At 46.4% G+C, this 19,243-nt stretch overlaps 1 protein-coding gene across 1 annotated transcript in view; it reads left to right on the top strand.

Moving 5' to 3' along the window:
- Positions 1 to 19,243, top strand: part of LOC311246751 (catenin beta-1) — a 60,408-nt gene that overhangs the window by 15,660 nt on the left and 25,505 nt on the right. The window contains exons 2-3 of the mRNA XM_084336980.1: positions 17,853 to 17,902; positions 18,687 to 18,911. Of these exons, the coding sequence (XP_084193106.1) occupies positions 17,890 to 17,902; positions 18,687 to 18,911 (238 nt within the window). The 5' untranslated portion in view covers positions 17,853 to 17,889. The remainder of the gene's footprint in view (positions 1 to 17,852; positions 17,903 to 18,686; positions 18,912 to 19,243) is intronic.

Here is a 19,243-nt window from a genome sequence, read left to right as displayed (position 1 = left end):
CTCTCTCTCTAGTGGTGTGTCTGCCTCTCTCTCTAGTGGTGTGTCTGCCTCTCTCTCTCTCTAGTGGTGTGTCTGCCTCTCTCTCTAGTGGTGTGTCTGCCTCTCTCTCTCTCTAGTGGTGTGTCTGCCTCTCTCTCTCTCTAGTGGTGTGTCTGCCTCTCTCTCTAGTGGTGTGTCTGCCTCTCTCTCTAGTGATGCGTCTGCCTCTCTCTCTAGTGATGTGTCTGCCTCTCTCTCTAGTGATGTGTCTGCCTCTCTCTCTAGTGGTGTGTCTGCCTCTCTCTCTAGTGGTGTGTCTGCCTCTCTCTCTCTAGTGGTGTGTCTGCCTCTCTCTCTCTCTAGTGGTGTGTCTGCCTCTCTCTCTCTCTCTCTAGTGGTGTGTCTGCCTCTCTCTCTAGTGGTGTGTCTGCCTCTCTCTCTAGTGGTGTGTCTGCCTCTCTCTCTCTCTAGTGGTGTGTCTGCCTCTCTCTCTCTCTCTCTAGTGGTGTGTCTGCCTCTCTCTCTCTCTCTCTAGTGGTGTGTCTGCCTCTCTCTCTCTCTAGTGGTGTGTCTGCCTCTCTCTCTCTCTAGTGGTGTGTCTGCCTCTCTCTCTCTCTAGTGGTGTGTCTGCCTCTCTCTCTCTCTCTCTCTAGTGGTGTGTCTGCCTCTCTCTCTAGTGGTGTGTCTGCCTCTCTCTAGTGATGTGTCTGCCTCTCTCTCTAGTGGTGTGTCTGCCTCTCTCTCTAGTGGTGTGTCTGCCTCTCTCTCTCTCTAGTGGTGTGTCTGCCTCTCTCTCTAGTGGTGTGTCTGCCTCTCTCTCTCTCTAGTGGTGTGTCTGCCTCTCTCTCTCTAGTGGTGTGTCTGCCTCTCTCTCTCTAGTGGTGTGTCTGCCTCTCTCTCTCTCTAGTGGTGTGTCTGCCTCTCTCTCTCTCTAGTGGTGTGTCTGCCTCTCTCTCTCTCTCTAGTGGTGTGTCTGCCTCTCTCTCTCTCTCTAGTGGTGTGTCTGCCTCTCTCTCTCTCTAGTGGTGTGTCTGCCTCTCTCTCTCTCTAGTGGTGTGTCTGCCTCCCTCTCTCTAGTGGTGTGTCTGCCTCTCTCTCTCTCTAGTGGTGTGTCTACCTCTCTCTCTCTCTAGTGGTGTGTCTGCCTCTCTCTCTCTCTCTAGTGGTGTGTCTGCCTCTCTCTCTCTAGTGGTGTGTCTGCCTCCCTCTCTCTAGTGGTGTGTCTGCCTCTCTCTCTCTATAGTGGTGTGTCTGCCTCTCTCTCTCTCTAGTGGTGTGTCTGCCTCTCTCTCTCTCTAGTGGTGTGTCTGCCTCTCTCTCTAGTGGTGTGTCTGCCTCTCTCTCTCTAGTGGTGTGTCTGCCTCTCTCTCTCTCTCTCTAGTGGTGTGTCTGCCTCTCTCTCTCTCTCTCTCTCTAGTGGTGTGTCTGCCTCTCTCTCTAGTGGTGTGTCTGCCTCTCTCTCTAGTGGTGTGTCTGCCTCTCTCTCTCTCTAGTGGTGTGTCTGCCTCTCTCTCTCTCTCTCTCTAGTGGTGTGTCTGCCTCTCTCTCTCTCTAGTGGTGTGTCTGCCTCTCTCTCTCTCTAGTGGTGTGTCTGCCTCTCTCTCTCTCTAGTGGTGTGTCTGCCTCTCTCTCTCTCTCTCTAGTGGTGTGTCTGCCTCTCTCTCTAGTGGTGTGTCTGCCTCTCTCTAGTGATGTGTCTGCCTCTCTCTCTAGTGGTGTGTCTGCCTCTCTCTCTAGTGGTGTGTCTGCCTCTCTCTCTCTCTAGTGGTGTGTCTGCCTCTCTCTCTAGTGGTGTGTCTGCCTCTCTCTCTCTCTAGTGGTGTGTCTGCCTCTCTCTCTCTAGTGGTGTGTCTGCCTCTCTCTCTCTAGTGGTGTGTCTGCCTCTCTCTCTCTAGTGGTGTGTCTGCCTCTCTCTCTCTCTCTAGTGGTGTGTCTGCCTCTCTCTCTAGTGGTGTGTCTGCCTCTCTCTCTCTCTAGTGGTGTGTCTGCCTCTCTCTCTCTCTAGTGGTGTGTCTGCCTCCCTCTCTCTAGTGGTGTGTCTGCCTCTCTCTCTCTCTAGTGGTGTGTCTGCCTCTCTCTCTCTCTAGTGGTGTGTCTGCCTCTCTCTCTCTCTCTAGTGGTGTGTCTGCCTCTCTCTCTCTAGTGGTGTGTCTGCCTCCCTCTCTCTAGTGGTGTGTCTGCCTCTCTCTCTCTCTAGTGGTGTGTCTGCCTCTCTCTCTCTCTAGTGGTGTGTCTGCCTCTCTCTCTCTCTAGTGGTGTGTCTGCCTCTCTCTCTCTCTCTAGTGGTGTGTCTGCCTCTCTCTCTAGTGGTGTGTCTGCCTCTCTCTCTCTAGTGGTGTGTCTGCCTCTCTCTCTAGTGGTGTGTCTGCCTCTCTCTCTCTCTAGTGGTGTGTCTGCCTCTCTCTCTAGTGGTGTGTCTGCCTCTCTCTCTCTCTAGTGGTGTGTCTGCCTCTCTCTCTCTAGTGGTGTGTCTGCCTCTCTCTCTCTAGTGGTGTGTCTGCCTCTCTCTCTCTCTAGTGGTGTGTCTGCCTCTCTCTCTCTCTAGTGGTGTGTCTGCTCTCTCTCTCTCTCTAGTGGTGTGTCTGCCTCTCTCTCTCTCTAGTGGTGTGTCTGCCTCTCTCTCTAGTGGTGTGTCTGCCTCTCTCTCTAGTGGTGTGTCTGCCTCTCTCTCTCTCTAGTGGTGTGTCTGCCTCCCTCTCTCTAGTGGTGTGTCTGCCTCTCTCTCTCTCTAGTGGTGTGTCTGCCTCTCTCTCTCTCTAGTGGTGTGTCTGCCTCTCTCTCTCTCTCTAGTGGTGTGTCTGCCTCTCTCTCTCTAGTGGTGTGTCTGCCTCCCTCTCTCTAGTGGTGTGTCTGCCTCTCTCTCTCTCTAGTGGTGTGTCTGCCTCTCTCTCTCTCTAGTGGTGTGTCTGCCTCTCTCTCTCTCTAGTGGTGTGTCTGCCTCTCTCTCTAGTGGTGTGTCTGCCTCTCTCTCTCTAGTGGTGTGTCTGCCTCTCTCTCTCTCTAGTGGTGTCTGCCTCTCTCTCTCTCTCTAGTGGTGTGTCTGCCTCTCTCTCTCTCTCTCTCTCTAGTGGTGTGTCTGCCTCTCTCTCTAGTGGTGTGTCTGCCTCTCTCTCTCTAGTGGTGTGTCTGCCTCTCTCTCTCTCTCTCTAGTGGTGTGTCTGCCTCTCTCTCTCTCTAGTGGTGTGTCTGCCTCTCTCTCTCTCTAGTGGTGTGTCTGCCTCTCTCTCTCTCTAGTGGTGTGTCTGCCTCTCTCTAGTGGTGTGTCTGCCTCTCTCTCTCTCTAGTGGTGTGTCTGCCTCTCTCTCTAGTGGTGTGTCTGCCTCTCTCTAGTGATGTGTCTGCCTCTCTCTCTAGTGGTGTGTCTGCCTCTCTCTCTAGTGGTGTGTCTGCCTCTCTCTCTCTAGTGGTGTGTCTGCCTCTCTCTCTAGTGGTGTGTCTGCCTCTCTCTCTCTCTAGTGGTGTGTCTGCCTCTCTCTCTCTAGTGGTGTGTCTGCCTCTCTCTCTCTAGTGGTGTGTCTGCCTCTCTCTCTCTAGTGGTGTGTCTGCCTCTCTCTCTCTCTAGTGGTGTGTCTGCCTCTCTCTCTCTCTAGTGGTGTGTCTGCCTCTCTCTCTCTCTCTAGTGGTGTGTCTGTCTCTCTCTCTCTCTCTAGTGGTGTGTCTGCCTCCCTCTCTCTAGTGGTGTGTCTGCCTCTCTCTCTCTCTAGTGGTGTGTCTGCCTCTCTCTCTCTCTAGTGGTGTGTCTGCCTCTCTCTCTCTCTAGTGGTGTGTCTGCCTCTCTCTCTAGTGGTGTGTCTGCCTCTCTCTCTCTAGTGGTGTGTCTGCCTCCCTCTCTCTAGTGGTGTGTCTGCCTCTCTCTCTCTAGTGGTGTGTCTGTCTATCTCTCTTTAGTGGTGTGTCTGCCTCTCTCTCTAGTGGTGTGTCTGCCTCTCTCTCTCTAGTGGTGTGTCTGCTAGGGATGCCCCGATCATGTTTTTTGCCACCGATACCGATCACCGATCGTCGTGAGCCATATCGGCCGATACCGATCCGATACCGATTGTTTTTGATTAAAAAGATTTTTTTTTTTTTTTTTATAAAATATATATATTATATAATTAGACTTGTACTTGTATTATCTGCGAGACATCGCCACCACGCAACAAGTCAAAATGCTCACTATCTGCAAACGGCTCCACTGTCTGTGTGTACTCTAGTAGCCTCCAGCTCCAAAAAGGATTCTCCGGCGCTGCAGCGGGACCCCATTGGTAACGTTAAGTGCTTTGGTCATTTCACATTCAGCAAGCCCTCAGCTCGAATACGCATTAAATCAATGTTATAAGACATTGATATCAAGAGCTATCTGTAGCTACTGCTAGCCGGCTAGATGACGTTAAGACAGAACTTTAGTTCAATGGGACATTTCGTTTTGAACAGTAAACTAACGTCAGCTAACGCAAGCTAACGCAAGCTAACTGAGGTATGAACATGAACTACTAGACTTTCTGGATCATTTGTTGATATCAGGAGCTATCGGTAGCTAGCCGGCTAAATACCGTTAGACAATGCCTACTAAACGTGAATAGTTGACTGGGTAATTTTGTTTAAACAGTAACGATAGCTAGGTAGCTAACGTTAGCGCAGGTCGAATGCACTACAGACTCGAGCAGGGGAGCCTCCTCTCAGTCCTCAGTGTTTACAAACTCTACACGGGGCGGGCGGGGCTAGGGAGGAGGAGCAGCGGCAGTTTGCAGGTCGTGTGTGTCTGAGACAGACAGCGAGTGAGACCTTCGCTTGATCGGTTTCCGCTATCGGCGAATATGACTAATTATCGGAATTCACAGATTGCATATTTATACTGAGTATCGGCCGATAACGATAGGTGGCCGATCGATCGGGGCATCCCTAGTGTCTGCCTCTCTCTCTCTCTAGTGGTGTGTCTGCCTCTCTCTCTCTCTCTAGTGGTGTGTCTGCCTCTCTCTCTCTAGTGGTGTGTCTGCCTCTATCTAGTGGTGTGTCTGCCTCTCTCTCTCTAGTGGTGTGTCTGCCTCTCTCTAGTGGTGTGTCTGCCTCTCTCTCTCTAGTGGTGTGTCTCTCTCTAGTGGTGTGTCTCTCTCTAGTGGTGTGTCTGCCTCTCTCTCTCTCTAGTGGTGTCTGCCTCTCTCTCTCTCTAGTGGTGTGTCTGCCTCTCTCTCTAGTGGTGTGTCTGCCTCTCTCTCTAGTGGTGTGTCTGCCTCTCTCTCTCTCTAGTGGTGTGTCTGCCTCTCTCTCTCTCTAGTGGTGTGTCTCCCTCTCTCTAGTAGTGTGTCTGCCTCTCTCTCTCTCTAGTGGTGTGTCTCTCTCTCTCTAGTGGTGTGTCTCTCTCTCTCTAGTGGTGTGTCTGCCTCTCTCTCTAGTGGTGTGTCTCTCTCTCTCTAGTGGTGTGTCTGCCTCTCTCTCTCTCTCTCTCTCTCTAGTGGTGTGTCTCTCTCTCTAGTGGTGTGTCTGCCTCTCTCTCTCTCTCTCCTCTCTCTAGTGGTGTGTCTGCCTCTCTCTCTCTAGTGGTGTGTCTGCCTCTCTCTCTCTCTCTCTAGTGGTGTGTCTGCCTCTCTCTCTCTCTAGTGGTGTGTCTGCCTCTCTCTCTAGTGGTGTGTCTGCCTCTCTCTCTCTCTCTCTCTCTCGTGGTGTGTCTGCCTCTCTCTCTCTAGTGGTGTGTCTGCCTCTCTCTCTCTAGTGGTGTGTCTGCCTCTCTCTCTCTCTCTCTCTAGTGGTGTGTCTGCCTCTCTCTCCGCGCATGATCAGTCATAACGTTTAGGTTACAGTACAGTGTACAGTTGAAATTTTTAATATAGCGTTGATCGGTATCTGCATTTGATGATCTAATATATGCATTTGTGCCTATATCTCACGTTCTGGGAAATACTGCAGAAAACGATAACATATTTATACTTGAGACGGTATTTTCGTATTAATGTGTGAATGAAAAAGTAAAACGTTCCTACATCCTGAACGATAGGTAATCGATGTTGAATGGGCCATAGTAATGTCAATTTAGCAATACAATTTAAAAAGTTATAGCCCTGCAAAGAAGGTGAACATCTCCATAGACTTACAGTACTGGCAGAGAATGGTATAAGATGATCAAAGTGGTGGCAGGGAATGGGTTAATGCTCCGTGCATTGCATGGACAGGAAGCCGTCATGAAATCGTTGTAGTCATATTTTAGTCTTAACTAAAGATTTTAACCAAATAAAAAGCAGCAGCACTATTGCATAACTGAGTCATGTTTGCTATGTATTTCTTTCTTTAGGGGAGTATGGCATTTGTTTCACGGTTTTAGCATGATGTTTTATAGATGGCTAGGTTAAACACAGATTTTTGTTTTTAAGAGGGGGGGTTTGATTTGATTGAAGTTTATTTCAAATATGCAACACAACAAACAAATCAAGTACAGATATAGCCTTAAGACGTTCAAATAATACATGTATACATTTTCTTTTTTAAATAATAATAATTTTTTTTTTATCAACTTTTTTTCTCCCATCCCAATTTCGTATTGTCCAATTCTACCCTCCCCTGTCTCGAACATTGTTAGGCCATGCCTCCCACAGGCCGGCTGCAATGTGGACGAAGCCTTGCATCACCTGTCCCCTCTGGTACTCGAGGAGGCAGCTGTCTCATCTTTTCACCTGAACAGCGCAATCTCTCAGTGGCGAGGGTCTGCGTGGGAGGGACACTCCGCCCTCGTTGCTTCCTGATTCTGCTGCGCAGGCGCACCAACCGACCTGTAGGAGTCGCTGTCCACAACGTCCGATCCCCACCCACCAGCTTCCCACCCCTAACACTGCCAATTGTGTTAGTATGAACGACCAGCCAAGCTGGTAGCAATGCCGAGAGCTGGGTTCGAACCCAGCATCTCCTGCATTAGTGGCGAGCGCCTTGCCCACTGCGCCACTTAGCCACCCTAAATAATAATAATCTAAAAGAACCGATAAGAGTATCGATAAAGTACCGAACCGTTAAGCAGTATCGATAAGAGTAGTAGTATCGATAAAATCCTAACGATACCCATCCCTAACTGTTATAGTCGTTTTTTTTAATCAATAACAAAATATATATTACATTATATATTGTTGGTGCTCCTTACATTTTGGTAGGTGCTCCTACATTTTTGCTGGTGCTCCCAACTTTTTGAAGTCACTGGAAGTAGGTTCCTCCATTAGTAGCAGAGGTTCTGATGGGTCAGTTGGCTGAGCAGAGGTTCTGTGTGTTATACGGTGGGCTTGCAACTTTTTGAATTGCAGATGTCAAGATGTTGGTCATGCATTCGTAATGCAAAATGTAGTCTATATACATTTCCATTTGATCTTGGATGGTGTGGGACAACATGGCGGATTGTATTTGGGGAAAGGCTGCCTGGTTCCCATTAGCTCCAGCAGGGTAGCGTGTAAAGACTGAATGTGGCCTGGTGCGTCTGTGGTGAGGGAGGCAGGAGCCAGAGTCAAAGGAGTGTGTTTTAATGATGCATAGAGAGCGGGGGAGGAGTGGGTGGATGAGAGAGGGAAGAGAGAAAAGGAGTACTAATTCACAGGAACAGTCTGACTCTGTCTCACTGTGTGTGGAAGTTGGATGTGTTGGTGTGTGTTACTCAGCGTTGTCTGTGAATGTGCTGGTGTCTAGTCCAGGTGTGTGAATGCGTATATGTGGGGTGCAATGCAAGGGTGTGTTAGCAATCAGGTGTTGGTTTCAAGCAGCAGGCTAGCTGTCTGTGTCAGGACTAATGGCTCGTTCTCACCCAAAGCGGTACAGAGGTACAGGTCAGGTGCTGCAGCCATGAGGTCCAGGTCAGGTCAGTGTGGGTGGTTCAGCCCGGCTGTGACAGCTGTGTTGACCCAACACCAATTGTGTAACTTGTTGCGACTCATCCAACTGGCTCATCCAATAGAAGAGGCTGAATGATTCTCTGGTCCAATAGAAGAGGCTGAATGATTCTCTGGTCCAATAGAAGAGGCTGAATGGTTCTCTGGTCCAATAGAAGAGGCTGAATGATTCTTTGGTCCAATAGAAGAGGCTGAAAGATTCTCTGGTTCAATGGGTTCCATGGATATTACCGCTTTCCCACATTCAGTATTTCAAGGTTCATTATATCAAAATGGCATGATCACTCCAGGGTCAATTGCAATGTTGTCTTCCCATTATCGTGAAAAAGGGAGTCGAGGGGTGTTTCTCCAGGTCTTGAGTCTATGGTAACTTCTAGAAGAGACAGAAAGGGGCGGCTGGGTGGCGTAGCGGAGATTGCACTCGTCACCAATGCAAGAGGCTGGGGTCTCGACTCCCGGAGTCAGCATTGCCTGCGGCTTGGGCCAGTCGTCATACTATCTCAATTGGCAGAGGTAGCGGGTGGAAAGTCGATGGGTGGGGATTGGACGTTGTGGACAGCGACTCCTACAGGCCGGTTGGTGCGCCTGCACAGCAGAGTCGGGAAGTATCGGGGACAGCGTGAGCCTCCCACGTAGGGATGGGTATCGTTAGGATTTTATCGATACTACTACTCTTATCGATACTGCTTAACGGTTCGGTACTTTATCGATACTCTTATCGGTTCTTTTAGATTATTATTTAAATATATTTAAATAAAAAAAAAATTATAAATTATTTGAACGGCTTAAGGCTATATCTGTACTTGATATTTGTTTGTTGTGTTGCATATTTGAAATAAACTTCAATCAAATCAAACCCCCGGCCCCCTCTTAAAAAAACAAAAACCTGTGTTTAACCTGGCCATCTATAAAACATCATGCTAAAACTGTGAAACAAATGTCCTACTCCCCTAAAGAAAGAAATACATAGCAAACATGACTCAGTTATGCAATAGTGCTGCTGCTTTTTATTTTGTTAAAATCTTTTAGTTAATAAGACTACAAAATGACTACAACGATTTCACGACGTTTTCCTGTCCACGCCGGAAGTGCATCGGATACCTAACTTAACGTTACATTTTCAACAACGGAACAGATTGTTGCTAATTAAACACTTCATGGAAACGGAGTAACGTTAACGCTATGTCGAGTTCATACGTGTAGTGTAGTATGAACTCGGCGAGTCGGCATAACGTTAACGTTAGTCAGTTTCAGTGTTGCTGGATGGTATACTCTATTAGCTCCGTAGCTAACGTAGCTAGCCACGTTAACGTTAAATGTTCAACAACAGAACAGATTGCTGCTAATTAAACACTTCATGGAAACGGATTAACGTTATCGCTATGTCGAGTTCATAAGTGTAGTGTAGTATGAACTCGGCATAACGTTAGAGTGTACCATCCAGCAACACTGAAACTGACTACTAGCTCCGTAGCTAACGTAGCTAGCCACGGACAGGCACCTCCAGTCCCTACCCGTGTATGTGTGAGTGGCTCGCGACAAGTGTGTGTAATGGCTTGCTGCGGCTCGCTTCTCGTGCAGAGACAGAGAGAGGATTGTTCGCAACTTTTAAATAATAATAATAATAATAATAATAATAATTTCTCTAGAGTATCGATAGCAGTACCGAGGACGTCGGAGCTTATAAATACTCCGGTATTTTCTAATATAGTACCGGTTCCCGTTCAAAACCGGGGTCCGGGGGGCATCCCTACTCCCACGCGTTACTCCTCGCCACTGAGAGACCTCGCTGTCTGGTGAAAAGATGCAACAGGCTGCCTCCTCGTGTACCGGAGGGGACACGTGACGCAAGGCTTCTATCCTCACTACAGCTGACCAAAAATAGAAGAGGACAGAAAGGCAGCCTTTGGTCAAGAAGAAATTCAGTCGTTGTCATATAATGTTCTCAAATCAATGGGTAATTAATTGTTTTAATACTTGTGATTTTTAATGTTAATCAGCCCTACTCCAAGGGTGATATTGGTGAACATTGAAAAGGTTTAGCGGACGGGAGCAGAGCCACAATATCTCCCTCACGTCATGTTCCGAACCAATTATTCCCGGTACTGTGAACGCGCCGGCCAGTTCGGGAACCAGCTCCGGCCCCGGCCCGGCCGGTGTGAAAGGCTCATCATTGTGACATGGAGGCTCCTGACTTCTAGACTTGATGTCAGGAGTCTGTGCAGCGCTGCAGTCCCAGTACTGCTGACTCTGCTGGATTAGCGGTTTCACTGTCCTTCCTCTATTGACCCCTCAGCAGTTTACCACCAAGCTCATTAGAAACATTTACAAATGTTACCACTTTTTTCACTCTTTCTCTCTCCTGGTGTCCCCCTTCTCTCTATCCCTCTCTCTCCATCCCACTGGGGTTGGGTACCTTTCACATTTGAACCGGTACCTGTGAAATGATACGGCGGTACCCAACGGTACCTTTTTTCTGTACTTTAGTCTCTTTAACACTTTGAGTGCCAGCGACGCTATATGTCGTTAGTTCATGCCGACCGTTGAATGCCAGCAACGCTATATAGCGTTTGTTTGCTGTTTTTTTTTATCAATAAACACGATTGATATTTGGAATGGCGATCAGGAATTGGAATAATCTTTTTGGAGAACATCTGATCTGAGGTAAGGAATCTATTTTACCTAATTCGGTACCCATCCCTACATCCCACTGTATGATAATGAAGCTCTTGTCCATGTCTCTCTGCATCCCACTGTCCACCTGATGTTTTACCAGAGACGGGCGGTTAATTCTATCTTTTTTGAGACCATAGGAAGGCTGAGAAGCAGGCAGATAACTATTATATTCTATGAAGCCAGCATTTGGACTGGGACAGAGTAGTTAACTGTTCTCTCTGACTATATATATGGTGGGATGAGAGAATACTGTCTTATGGATAGAGATTTTCCCTTCTATCTCTATTGTTGCAAAAAAGCTTTACGGTATTTGAGGTCATTCTGACCCTTCTTTACCCTGCCCTGTTCTCTACACGTGGGCTCCGATAACAAACATGGTGGAGTGTTCTTTTAGGGCTTGGCGATAAATCGATTTATCGATTCATTCGAATTCATGATTTAGGACTGTTTAAAAATGAAATCGATTTTCACTTTTTTTGTTACCTTTTATTTGACAAAGTGATGTTTGGTGAAAGTTAGATTTGCACTTTATTAATCCCAATAGGGAAATTCATTCTTGTTTGATGATCAAGAGGCACCTTTATTTGTTTTAAGTGAAGTTTGGTGAAAAAGCAAGTTATTTCACTATTAATCCCAATAGGGACATTCATCTTTGTTTGATCAAGAGTAACCTTTTAGTTCTTTACCCTGCCCTGTTCTCTACACGTGGGCTCCGAGTGTTCTTTAGGGCTGAGCCCAAACGTTTGAACGTTCGGACCTTCCTTCATTACGTTGGCATTCGATTCTTAATTAATGGGTTCGAACCTCCGCTTAAAAGCTGCAGGCTCCGCCCACATGATGGACTAAACTACACAGCACTGTCCACACTGCATGGATCTGTGTCTATTCTCACCATGAGGCCAGTGTTTGGACTGAGAGTGAGATGAGGCGTTGCTGCTCTAGGTTGTATGGATCTGTGTCGGAGCACAAGCACAACCCCTCCCTTCTTTAAAACAAATTATTCTGCCCCCTCCCCCCCCTTTTTAAACTCTTGAATTAATTTCTGTTGGCAGAGTCTCTCTGTCCCTGTCCCTCTCTCTCTCTCTCTCTCTCTCTGTCCCTGTCCCTCTCTCTCTCTCTCTCTGTCCCGGTCCCTCTCTCTCTGTATCTCTCTCTGTCCCTCTCTCTCTCTGTCCCTGTCCCTCTCTCTCTCCGTCCCCCCCTCTCTCTCTCTCTGTTTCTCTCTCTGTCCCTCTCTCTCTCTCTCTCTGTCCTCTCTCTCTCTCTCTCTCTCTCTCTCTGTTTCTCTCTCTCTGTCCCTGTCCCTCTCTCTCTCTCGCCCCTCCCAATGTTCACCCTTCTCAGTGAGGTTGTGGTTTGAGCTTCAAAGCACCACTGGAATGTTTCTCCTCCCTCATCTCTTCTCCTCTTTCACTCCCTTTCCTCTCCTCCCTCTCTCCTTCCCTCTCCTCCCTCCATCCATCATCTCTTTGCTCTCCTCCCTCCATCTTTCCTCTCTCCTTCCCCTCTCCTCCCTCTATCCTCTTTCTTGTCTCCCATTCCTCTGCTTCCCCCAAAGCTAGCTGCTCTACTTAAAGGGGAACTATCTTACTATTTCTTTCACTATTTGGGACATTTTACACAATTCCTGTAAGTCTATGGAACACACCTGTAATTTTATTTCTAATCAAGTACTGTAGAGCACATTCTCCCCTTCAAGATTCCAAGCTGTTTTTGGCTGGGCTCCGCCCATACTCTCAATGCGCTTTGAGTGACAGTCACCCACTGCACTGCACACTGGCTGATTGGGAGAGATAGAGAGTAGGGATGCCCCGATCACGTTTTTTGCCACCGATCACCGATCGTCGTGAGTCATATCGGCCGATACCGATCCGATACCGATCGTTTTTGATTAAAAAAAAATTAAAAATTATTTTATATATATATATATTTTTTTATAAAATATATATATTATATAATTAGACTTGTACTTGTATTATCTGCGAGACATCGCCACCACGCAACAAGCTCCACTGTCTGTGTGTACTCTAGTAGCCTCCAGCTACGGCCAGGATTCTCCGGAGCTGCAGCTGGACCCTATACTCGAGTAGCCTCGAGCTACCGCCAGGATTCTCCTGCGCTGCAGCTGGACCCTATTGGTATAACGTTACTGTGCTCAGCAAGCCCTCAGCTCGAATACGCGTCGAATCAGTGTTATAAGACATTGATATCAGGAGCCAGGGGAGGAAACTAAGTTTTTGGCTTACCAGCCAACTGGCGAGTATCTGATTTTTTTTACCAGCCAAACAGATTTTTTACCAGACAAAAAAAATCGCTAATTGTGATAATTACTTCTTTGTATGTCAAGCCGTGTCAATGTTGTGTATGCATCTGGGTAGGCACACTGTGCCTTTAAGACAGCACGGTGGTCTTACGACAGTGCTGTGAAGTACCGTCAAGTGTTGTGGTAACGTCAGTTGGGTTGGTGTGCTGTTGTGCACAGTGCACTGGTTGAGCTAGCCCCTTTCGTGACTGCGATGTGCAAGCCAGGGGCTTTTGAGCATGAAATAAAATGTCTAACCTTACGTCGTAGTCCGGTGCTTTTTTGGAAACATTATAGTCATAACAGATACACCTAGCTGGCTGCTTTGAGCACACAGGGCTAACGTTAGCTAGCAAGCAGCTATAGCTAAAACGCTAACTAGAAGCTAACCACTGTATACAGTTCCAGTAGACTAACATTACACCTCTGTGATTTAAATGTGTCCTTAGTAACTTATACTCGAGGGTTGTACTAGGGTTGGATGCAGTTCCCCGTTGGTCAGTCTGTCTGTTTTCCATCTTCTGCTGTGTTTAACGTTATCTGTTTGCGAGTGCTCCTGATGGCTAGCCTAGTACCGCGGGACTTTTATTATTATATGTCCGCGGGTTGGCCAGTACTGCGCAAACGTTTATTAAACATTATATGTCCGCGGGTGGTCTTGTGCAGTGCTCTCGTGGCACTGTCAACTAAGCGAACACTCGGAAGACGCGCACCGTTTGCCAGTGCAGTGATTGCAGAATGTTTTATTTTTTTGTATACTCGCCAGCAGGGGAGGAAACTAACTTTTTGGCTTACCAGCCAACTGGCGGGTATCTGATTTTTTTTACCAGCCAAACGTAAAAAATACCAGCATTTGGCCAGTAAAGTGGCCTAATTTCCTCCCCTGTCAGGAGCTATCTGTAGCTACTGCTAGCCGGATATATAACGTTAATACAACGCCTCGGTGAACTATTTAGTTCAATGGGACATTTCGTTTTGAACAGTGAACTAACTTGAGCTAACGGAGCTATCATACACGTCTCTACTAGACTATTGCTGGAGCATTTGTTGATATCAGGAGCTATCAGTAGCTAGCCGGCTAGATACCGTTCGGTTAGACAATGCCTCATCATGTATTAAACTAAAAGTGAATAGTTGACTGGGTCATTTTGTAACGGTAACTAACGTTAGCTCAGGGAGACGCCGTCCTCCCGTCCCACTAGACTAGACCCGTGTTTACATGCGTGCGGGAGAGGCTGGAGGGAGGAGCAGACCCCGCACCACCCGGTGTCTGAGACAGAACTCAGCGAGTGAGATCGGTTTTGACGATCTGCGAAAATAAAGCATTATCACCGATCGCATATTTATACTGATTATCGGCCGATAACGATCGGTGGCCGATCGATCGGGGCATCCCTAATAGAGAGGACTAATTAATTTTGCCGCGGGGGGGCATAATCCCACGGGACAATGCATTGGTAACTTGTTTCAAATGACAATATATACCCCTGTGAATATTATTGCACGGATCGGAATACGCGTGGGAGCGTGCGCTATGATATTTTGCAACGGGTTGACGTGAGTGCTGATACAGAGAGGGAACGAGTGAGCGGGGGAGGGAGAGACGGGTAGATGGAGATAGATAAAGAGATGGGGAGAGAGGAGAGATCGCTCCGAGAGCGTGAGCGGCTCGCGACTGTGTAAATGCAGAGACGGAGACAGGAGAGATCTGAGACGAGTCGCACCGTATGAGAGCCTCTCTCCCCCTCTCTATCTGTCTGTCTCTCCCTCTCTCTTCTCTTTTGGGGAAGTGTCAGTGACAGGGAAACTGCTTCCGCATTATTTGCATTTGCTGCTCATATACACGTATCAGTTGATTGTGGGCGGGCGGTGGCAGATCAGTGCCTATTCACATCGGCCAGCGAGTCAAATCAGAATGGCTTGGTTCAGTGGGGGAGGACCTTGTCTCATCTGAACTGGAGGAATGTGCCAAAAATAGAATTTGCGACATAGTACAACCCCACATTGCTAGAAAACAGTGCTAAACACTGGAAAAGGCAATTTATAAGATAGTTCCCCTTTTAAAAACTCTTTAAGCCCTAGCCATATATTCAGTAAATCGGAAATGGAAGATTGCTCCACTTCTACAAGGACCATAACATGTTCTTGGTATCTAGGGACATCTATGGTCCTCAGGAAATGTATTCCCAGTGTCTGATATATTGTGTCTTTTACTATGCTTGAGTAAATTGTAATGAACCAAAGGAGAATATAAATTATGAATAACACCATGCTAAAATTGACCAGACTGATTTACAGGTTTTTTTTGTAGATACTCACCAGTCCATTAGTGAGGAAATGGGTGGGGGTTATATTGACAAGGCTTGACAACGGAGGTTCAAAGATAACTTCACATTTATTGGCTATTAGTTTCTTTATATCGCTTCATGCATCGGGCTCCTCCAGGTTCCAACTCTGTGTTCATGTGTTGACATCCTAGTGTGACATCATCAACTACGGCAACTTAGACGCTCAAACGCAAACCTAAAACAAACCCGGGGGGGGGGGGGGGGGGGCTGGCTCTCTCACGCTCTCTCTCTACGTTCAATGATTTAAAGTAGCCAAACGTTACACTAAATACTAACTGGAGAGTTGGTGATATAAACATTCAGGGGAGGAAACTAACTTTTTGGCTTACCAGCCAACTGGCGAGTATCTGATTTTTTTTACCAGCCAAACAGATTTTTTACCAGACAAAAAAAATCGCTAATTGTGATAATTACTTCTTTGTATGTCAAGCCGCGTCAATGTTGTGTATGCATCTGGGTAGGCACTAGGCACACTGTGCCTTTAAGACAGCACGGTGGTCTTACGACAGTGCTGTGAAGTACCGTCAAGTGTTGTGGTAACGTCAGTTGGGTTGGTGTGCTGTTGTGCACAGTGCACTGGTTGAGCTAGCCCCTTTCGTGACTGCGATGTGCAAGCCAGGGGCTTTTGAGCATGAAATAAAATGTCTAACCTTACGTCGTAGTCCGGTGCTTTTTTGGAAACATTATAGTCATAACAGATACACCTAGCTGGCTGCTTTGAGCACACGGGGCTAACGTTAGCTAGCAAGCAGCTATAGCTAAAACGCTAACTAGAAGCTAACCACTGTATACAGTTCCAGTAGACTAACATTACACCTCTGTGATTTAAATGTGTCCTTAGTAACTTATACTCAAGGGTTGTACTAGGGTTGGATGCAGTTCCCCGTTGGTCAGTCTGTCTGTTTTCCATCTTCTGCTGTGTTTAACGTTATCTGTTTGCGAGTGCTCCTGCTCCTAGCCTAGTACCGCGGGACTTTTATTATTATATGTCCGCGGGTTGGCCAGTACTGCGCAAACGTTTATTAAACATTATATGTCCGCGGGTGGTCTTGTGCAGTGCTCTCGTGGCACTGTCAACTAAAGCGAACACTCAGAAGACGCGCACCGTTTGCCAGTGCAGTGATTGCAGAATGTTTTATTTTTTTGTATACTCGCCAGCAGGGGAGGAAACTAACTTTTTGGCTTACCAGCCAACTGGCGGGTATCTGATTTTTTTTACCAGCCAAACGTAAAAAATACTAGCATTTGGCCAGTAAAGTGGCCTAATTTCCTCCCCTGTAAACATTTAATTTCATTATCTGAAATATTCTAAAATCATTAAGTCTGCTATAAGCCATTATCCCTTTGTGTGTGATTTATTTTCTCACAATAATGTGTGTCTTGGATGTAAAACATTTTAATTGTTTGAATTAGTGTGTCAGTAGACTAGTCTTAGTAAATTTTAATTATTTTTGAAAGCATCTTTAATGCAAACATGTTGCAGGGACTATTATAATCATCATATTGGTGTGACTGTATGCATCAAAGGGTTAAATCAAGCATTTTTAAGTGCTTTAGAGGAAATGTCAAGATATCGTGATATGGCCCAAAAAATATCGTGATATCATTTAGAGGCCATATCGCCCAGCCCTAGATACAGTACTGAATTTTGCCACCCGGACACATGCAATTTGAAATATGAATATAGTATATCAGGCCTATAAATGACCTATTATAGCTAAGTCTCACATCTATGGATCGGGCCGAATCTCTTCTTTCCAATGAGTTAATTCTGGATTTAGTATCACCTGGTGCCTGTTACAACATGGTGTGTGTTTTTACATGGTGTACTGTATATCTTTTTTCTAAATACACCACACATTACTTTTGTCAATGAAGATCAGAAACTAGTGCTTCTCCTTGAGATGGGCTGTGCATTCAACCCTTTATATGAAAAACGCATTCATTCAACCCTTTATATGAAACACGCCTTCTTGGACAAACTAAGTATTAAAGCATTAAATCACACGCAGGAGTGTGTTATACTCATTAGATCACGCCTAGGGGTGGTCGTTAGACCCCCCTATGCGTGATCTAATGAGTAACGCACAACTTCAAGTGAATTAATGCTTTAATTTATACATTTGGCCCTATTCACCCAACCTTATTGCTATACAATAAACACAGTAATTGAAGCATAATGGAGATTTATTCACAACCATCCACAGAGAAAGTAGATCCAATAGTAGATCCAAAAAAAAAGTCTGCGATTTTTCTTTTGTTTCACAATGGGTCATGACAAACCAATTACATAATCCAACATATGTGTAACGAACTAACATATTCCAGTTGACTGTATCTTTTTTGGAGGATTCGTTCAGAAGATATGCATACTTTCATTTGTCTATCTATGGCGGACTCATTCAGACTCATTCAGAAAAGAAGAAAAAAATTATTCGGTTGTGGGAGGGATCTGGGGTCACGTGGAGTGTGTTATACGATATAACAACGTCTAACTTGACTGTTTCAGCCAATCGGAATCTAGATATTTGCATGCCATTGTGTATAACAGCCCTTTGTCACCATCAAGCTTCCTAAAGCCTGTTGAACCGCTGTGTTTTTAACCCGATCTGATCAATAAAGTAGGCTGTAAAATGAGAGGAAGACTGAGGTAAGCGGGAGGGAGGGTCCGGCACTAAGACTGATTTGTGTTTTTGTGTTTTTCTCTTTCAGATCGGAAGCTGTGCAGGCCGTGGTTTGACAAAGGAACATGGCTTCTCAGGGTGAGACGCACACCTGTAGCTCCATGAAGTGTTTCACCTGTAGCTCCATGAAGTGTTTCACCTGTAGCTCCATAAAGTGTTTAACCTGCAGCTCCATGAAGTGTTTCACCTGTAGCTCCATGAAGTGTTTCACCTGTAGCTCCATGAAGTGTTTTCCAATAGTCTGCTGCCTTTCAGTCACTTATCATTAGAACAGCAAGCCAAGTCTCAAACTACCGTTGTATCACGCCTAGAGTAGATCAATAAATGTGACGTGCTCGCCATGATCTATGTTAGCCTTGTAGCAGCCCTGGGCATAAAAAATAATATTGTTTGGTTCCTGTTGGTTGTCAGTTAAGGCCATGAGTAGGTAGGGAATTTATTTGATTTTATTTATTTATTTAATCTCTTCCCACGGCGACTATGGATAGGGAATTTCTTTATTTAATTAAAATGTTCAGGACAACATGGATGCATGTACTCTGCCAGCATGTTTAATATCCATAATACTAAAGGTTTGACTAAGATTTTTATGAAACTTTAGCGAGAAAAAAATATATATTATATATACATTTTTTTTAAATATTTTATTTTTTAAACTCATAAAATAAATTGGGTCGCACCTAAATTGGCAGGGTCGGTCGGCAACCGGAACCAAACCATTATTTTTGTTAGGCCCTACTGTCGGTCTGGGGAGGGTATAGACTACCACATGCTGCCCTACTGTCGGTCTGGGGAGGGTGTAGACTACCACATGCTGCCCTACTGTCTGTTTCTATTGGTTGAGGTGTCTTCTCTCTTGCAGCTGATCTGATGGAGCTGGACATGGCCATGGAGCCTGACCGCAAGGCGGCGGTCAGCCACTGGCAGCAGCAGTCCTACCTGGACTCGGGCATCCATTCTGGGGCCACGACCACAGCACCCTCTCTGAGCGGCAAGGGCACCGCGGAAGAGGACGAGGTGGACAACCAGGTCCTGTACGAGTGGGAGCAAGGCTTCAACCAGAGCTTCTCACAGGAACAAGTACAAGGTAATGTAGTATTACTACTTATAGTGTAGAACTAACTAGGTTCTGTGTAGGCTGGTAAAGATATGCCTCCTAAAGTGTGTAAACGGAAGTACAGGCTTTCCGGTTTCGACGAAACAATTATAGAAACGTGTGAAGTGCAACGGCTTTGCCTGAAGAATTTACTATATGACCGGGACGTTCTAGCGTGTTTGCCGGCAGGATTCTGAGGATTCGTTCGGAGGCAGCTTCCAGGGGAAGTCCATACACCGGAAATTCTACCCCATACACACTTTCGGTGGTAGTTCTTTACCAGGCTTTATCTCACGGAAGAGATAAAACTGGGAACGAGGTTA

This window comes from Notolepis coatsorum, assembly GCF_963971535.1.
Source record: "Notolepis coatsorum genome assembly, chromosome: 19".
Classification (NCBI taxonomy): domain Eukaryota; kingdom Metazoa; phylum Chordata; class Actinopteri; order Aulopiformes; family Paralepididae; genus Notolepis; species Notolepis coatsorum.
Note: the sequence above shows the minus strand (reverse complement) of the source record. Positions and strands in the feature narration are given on the sequence as shown.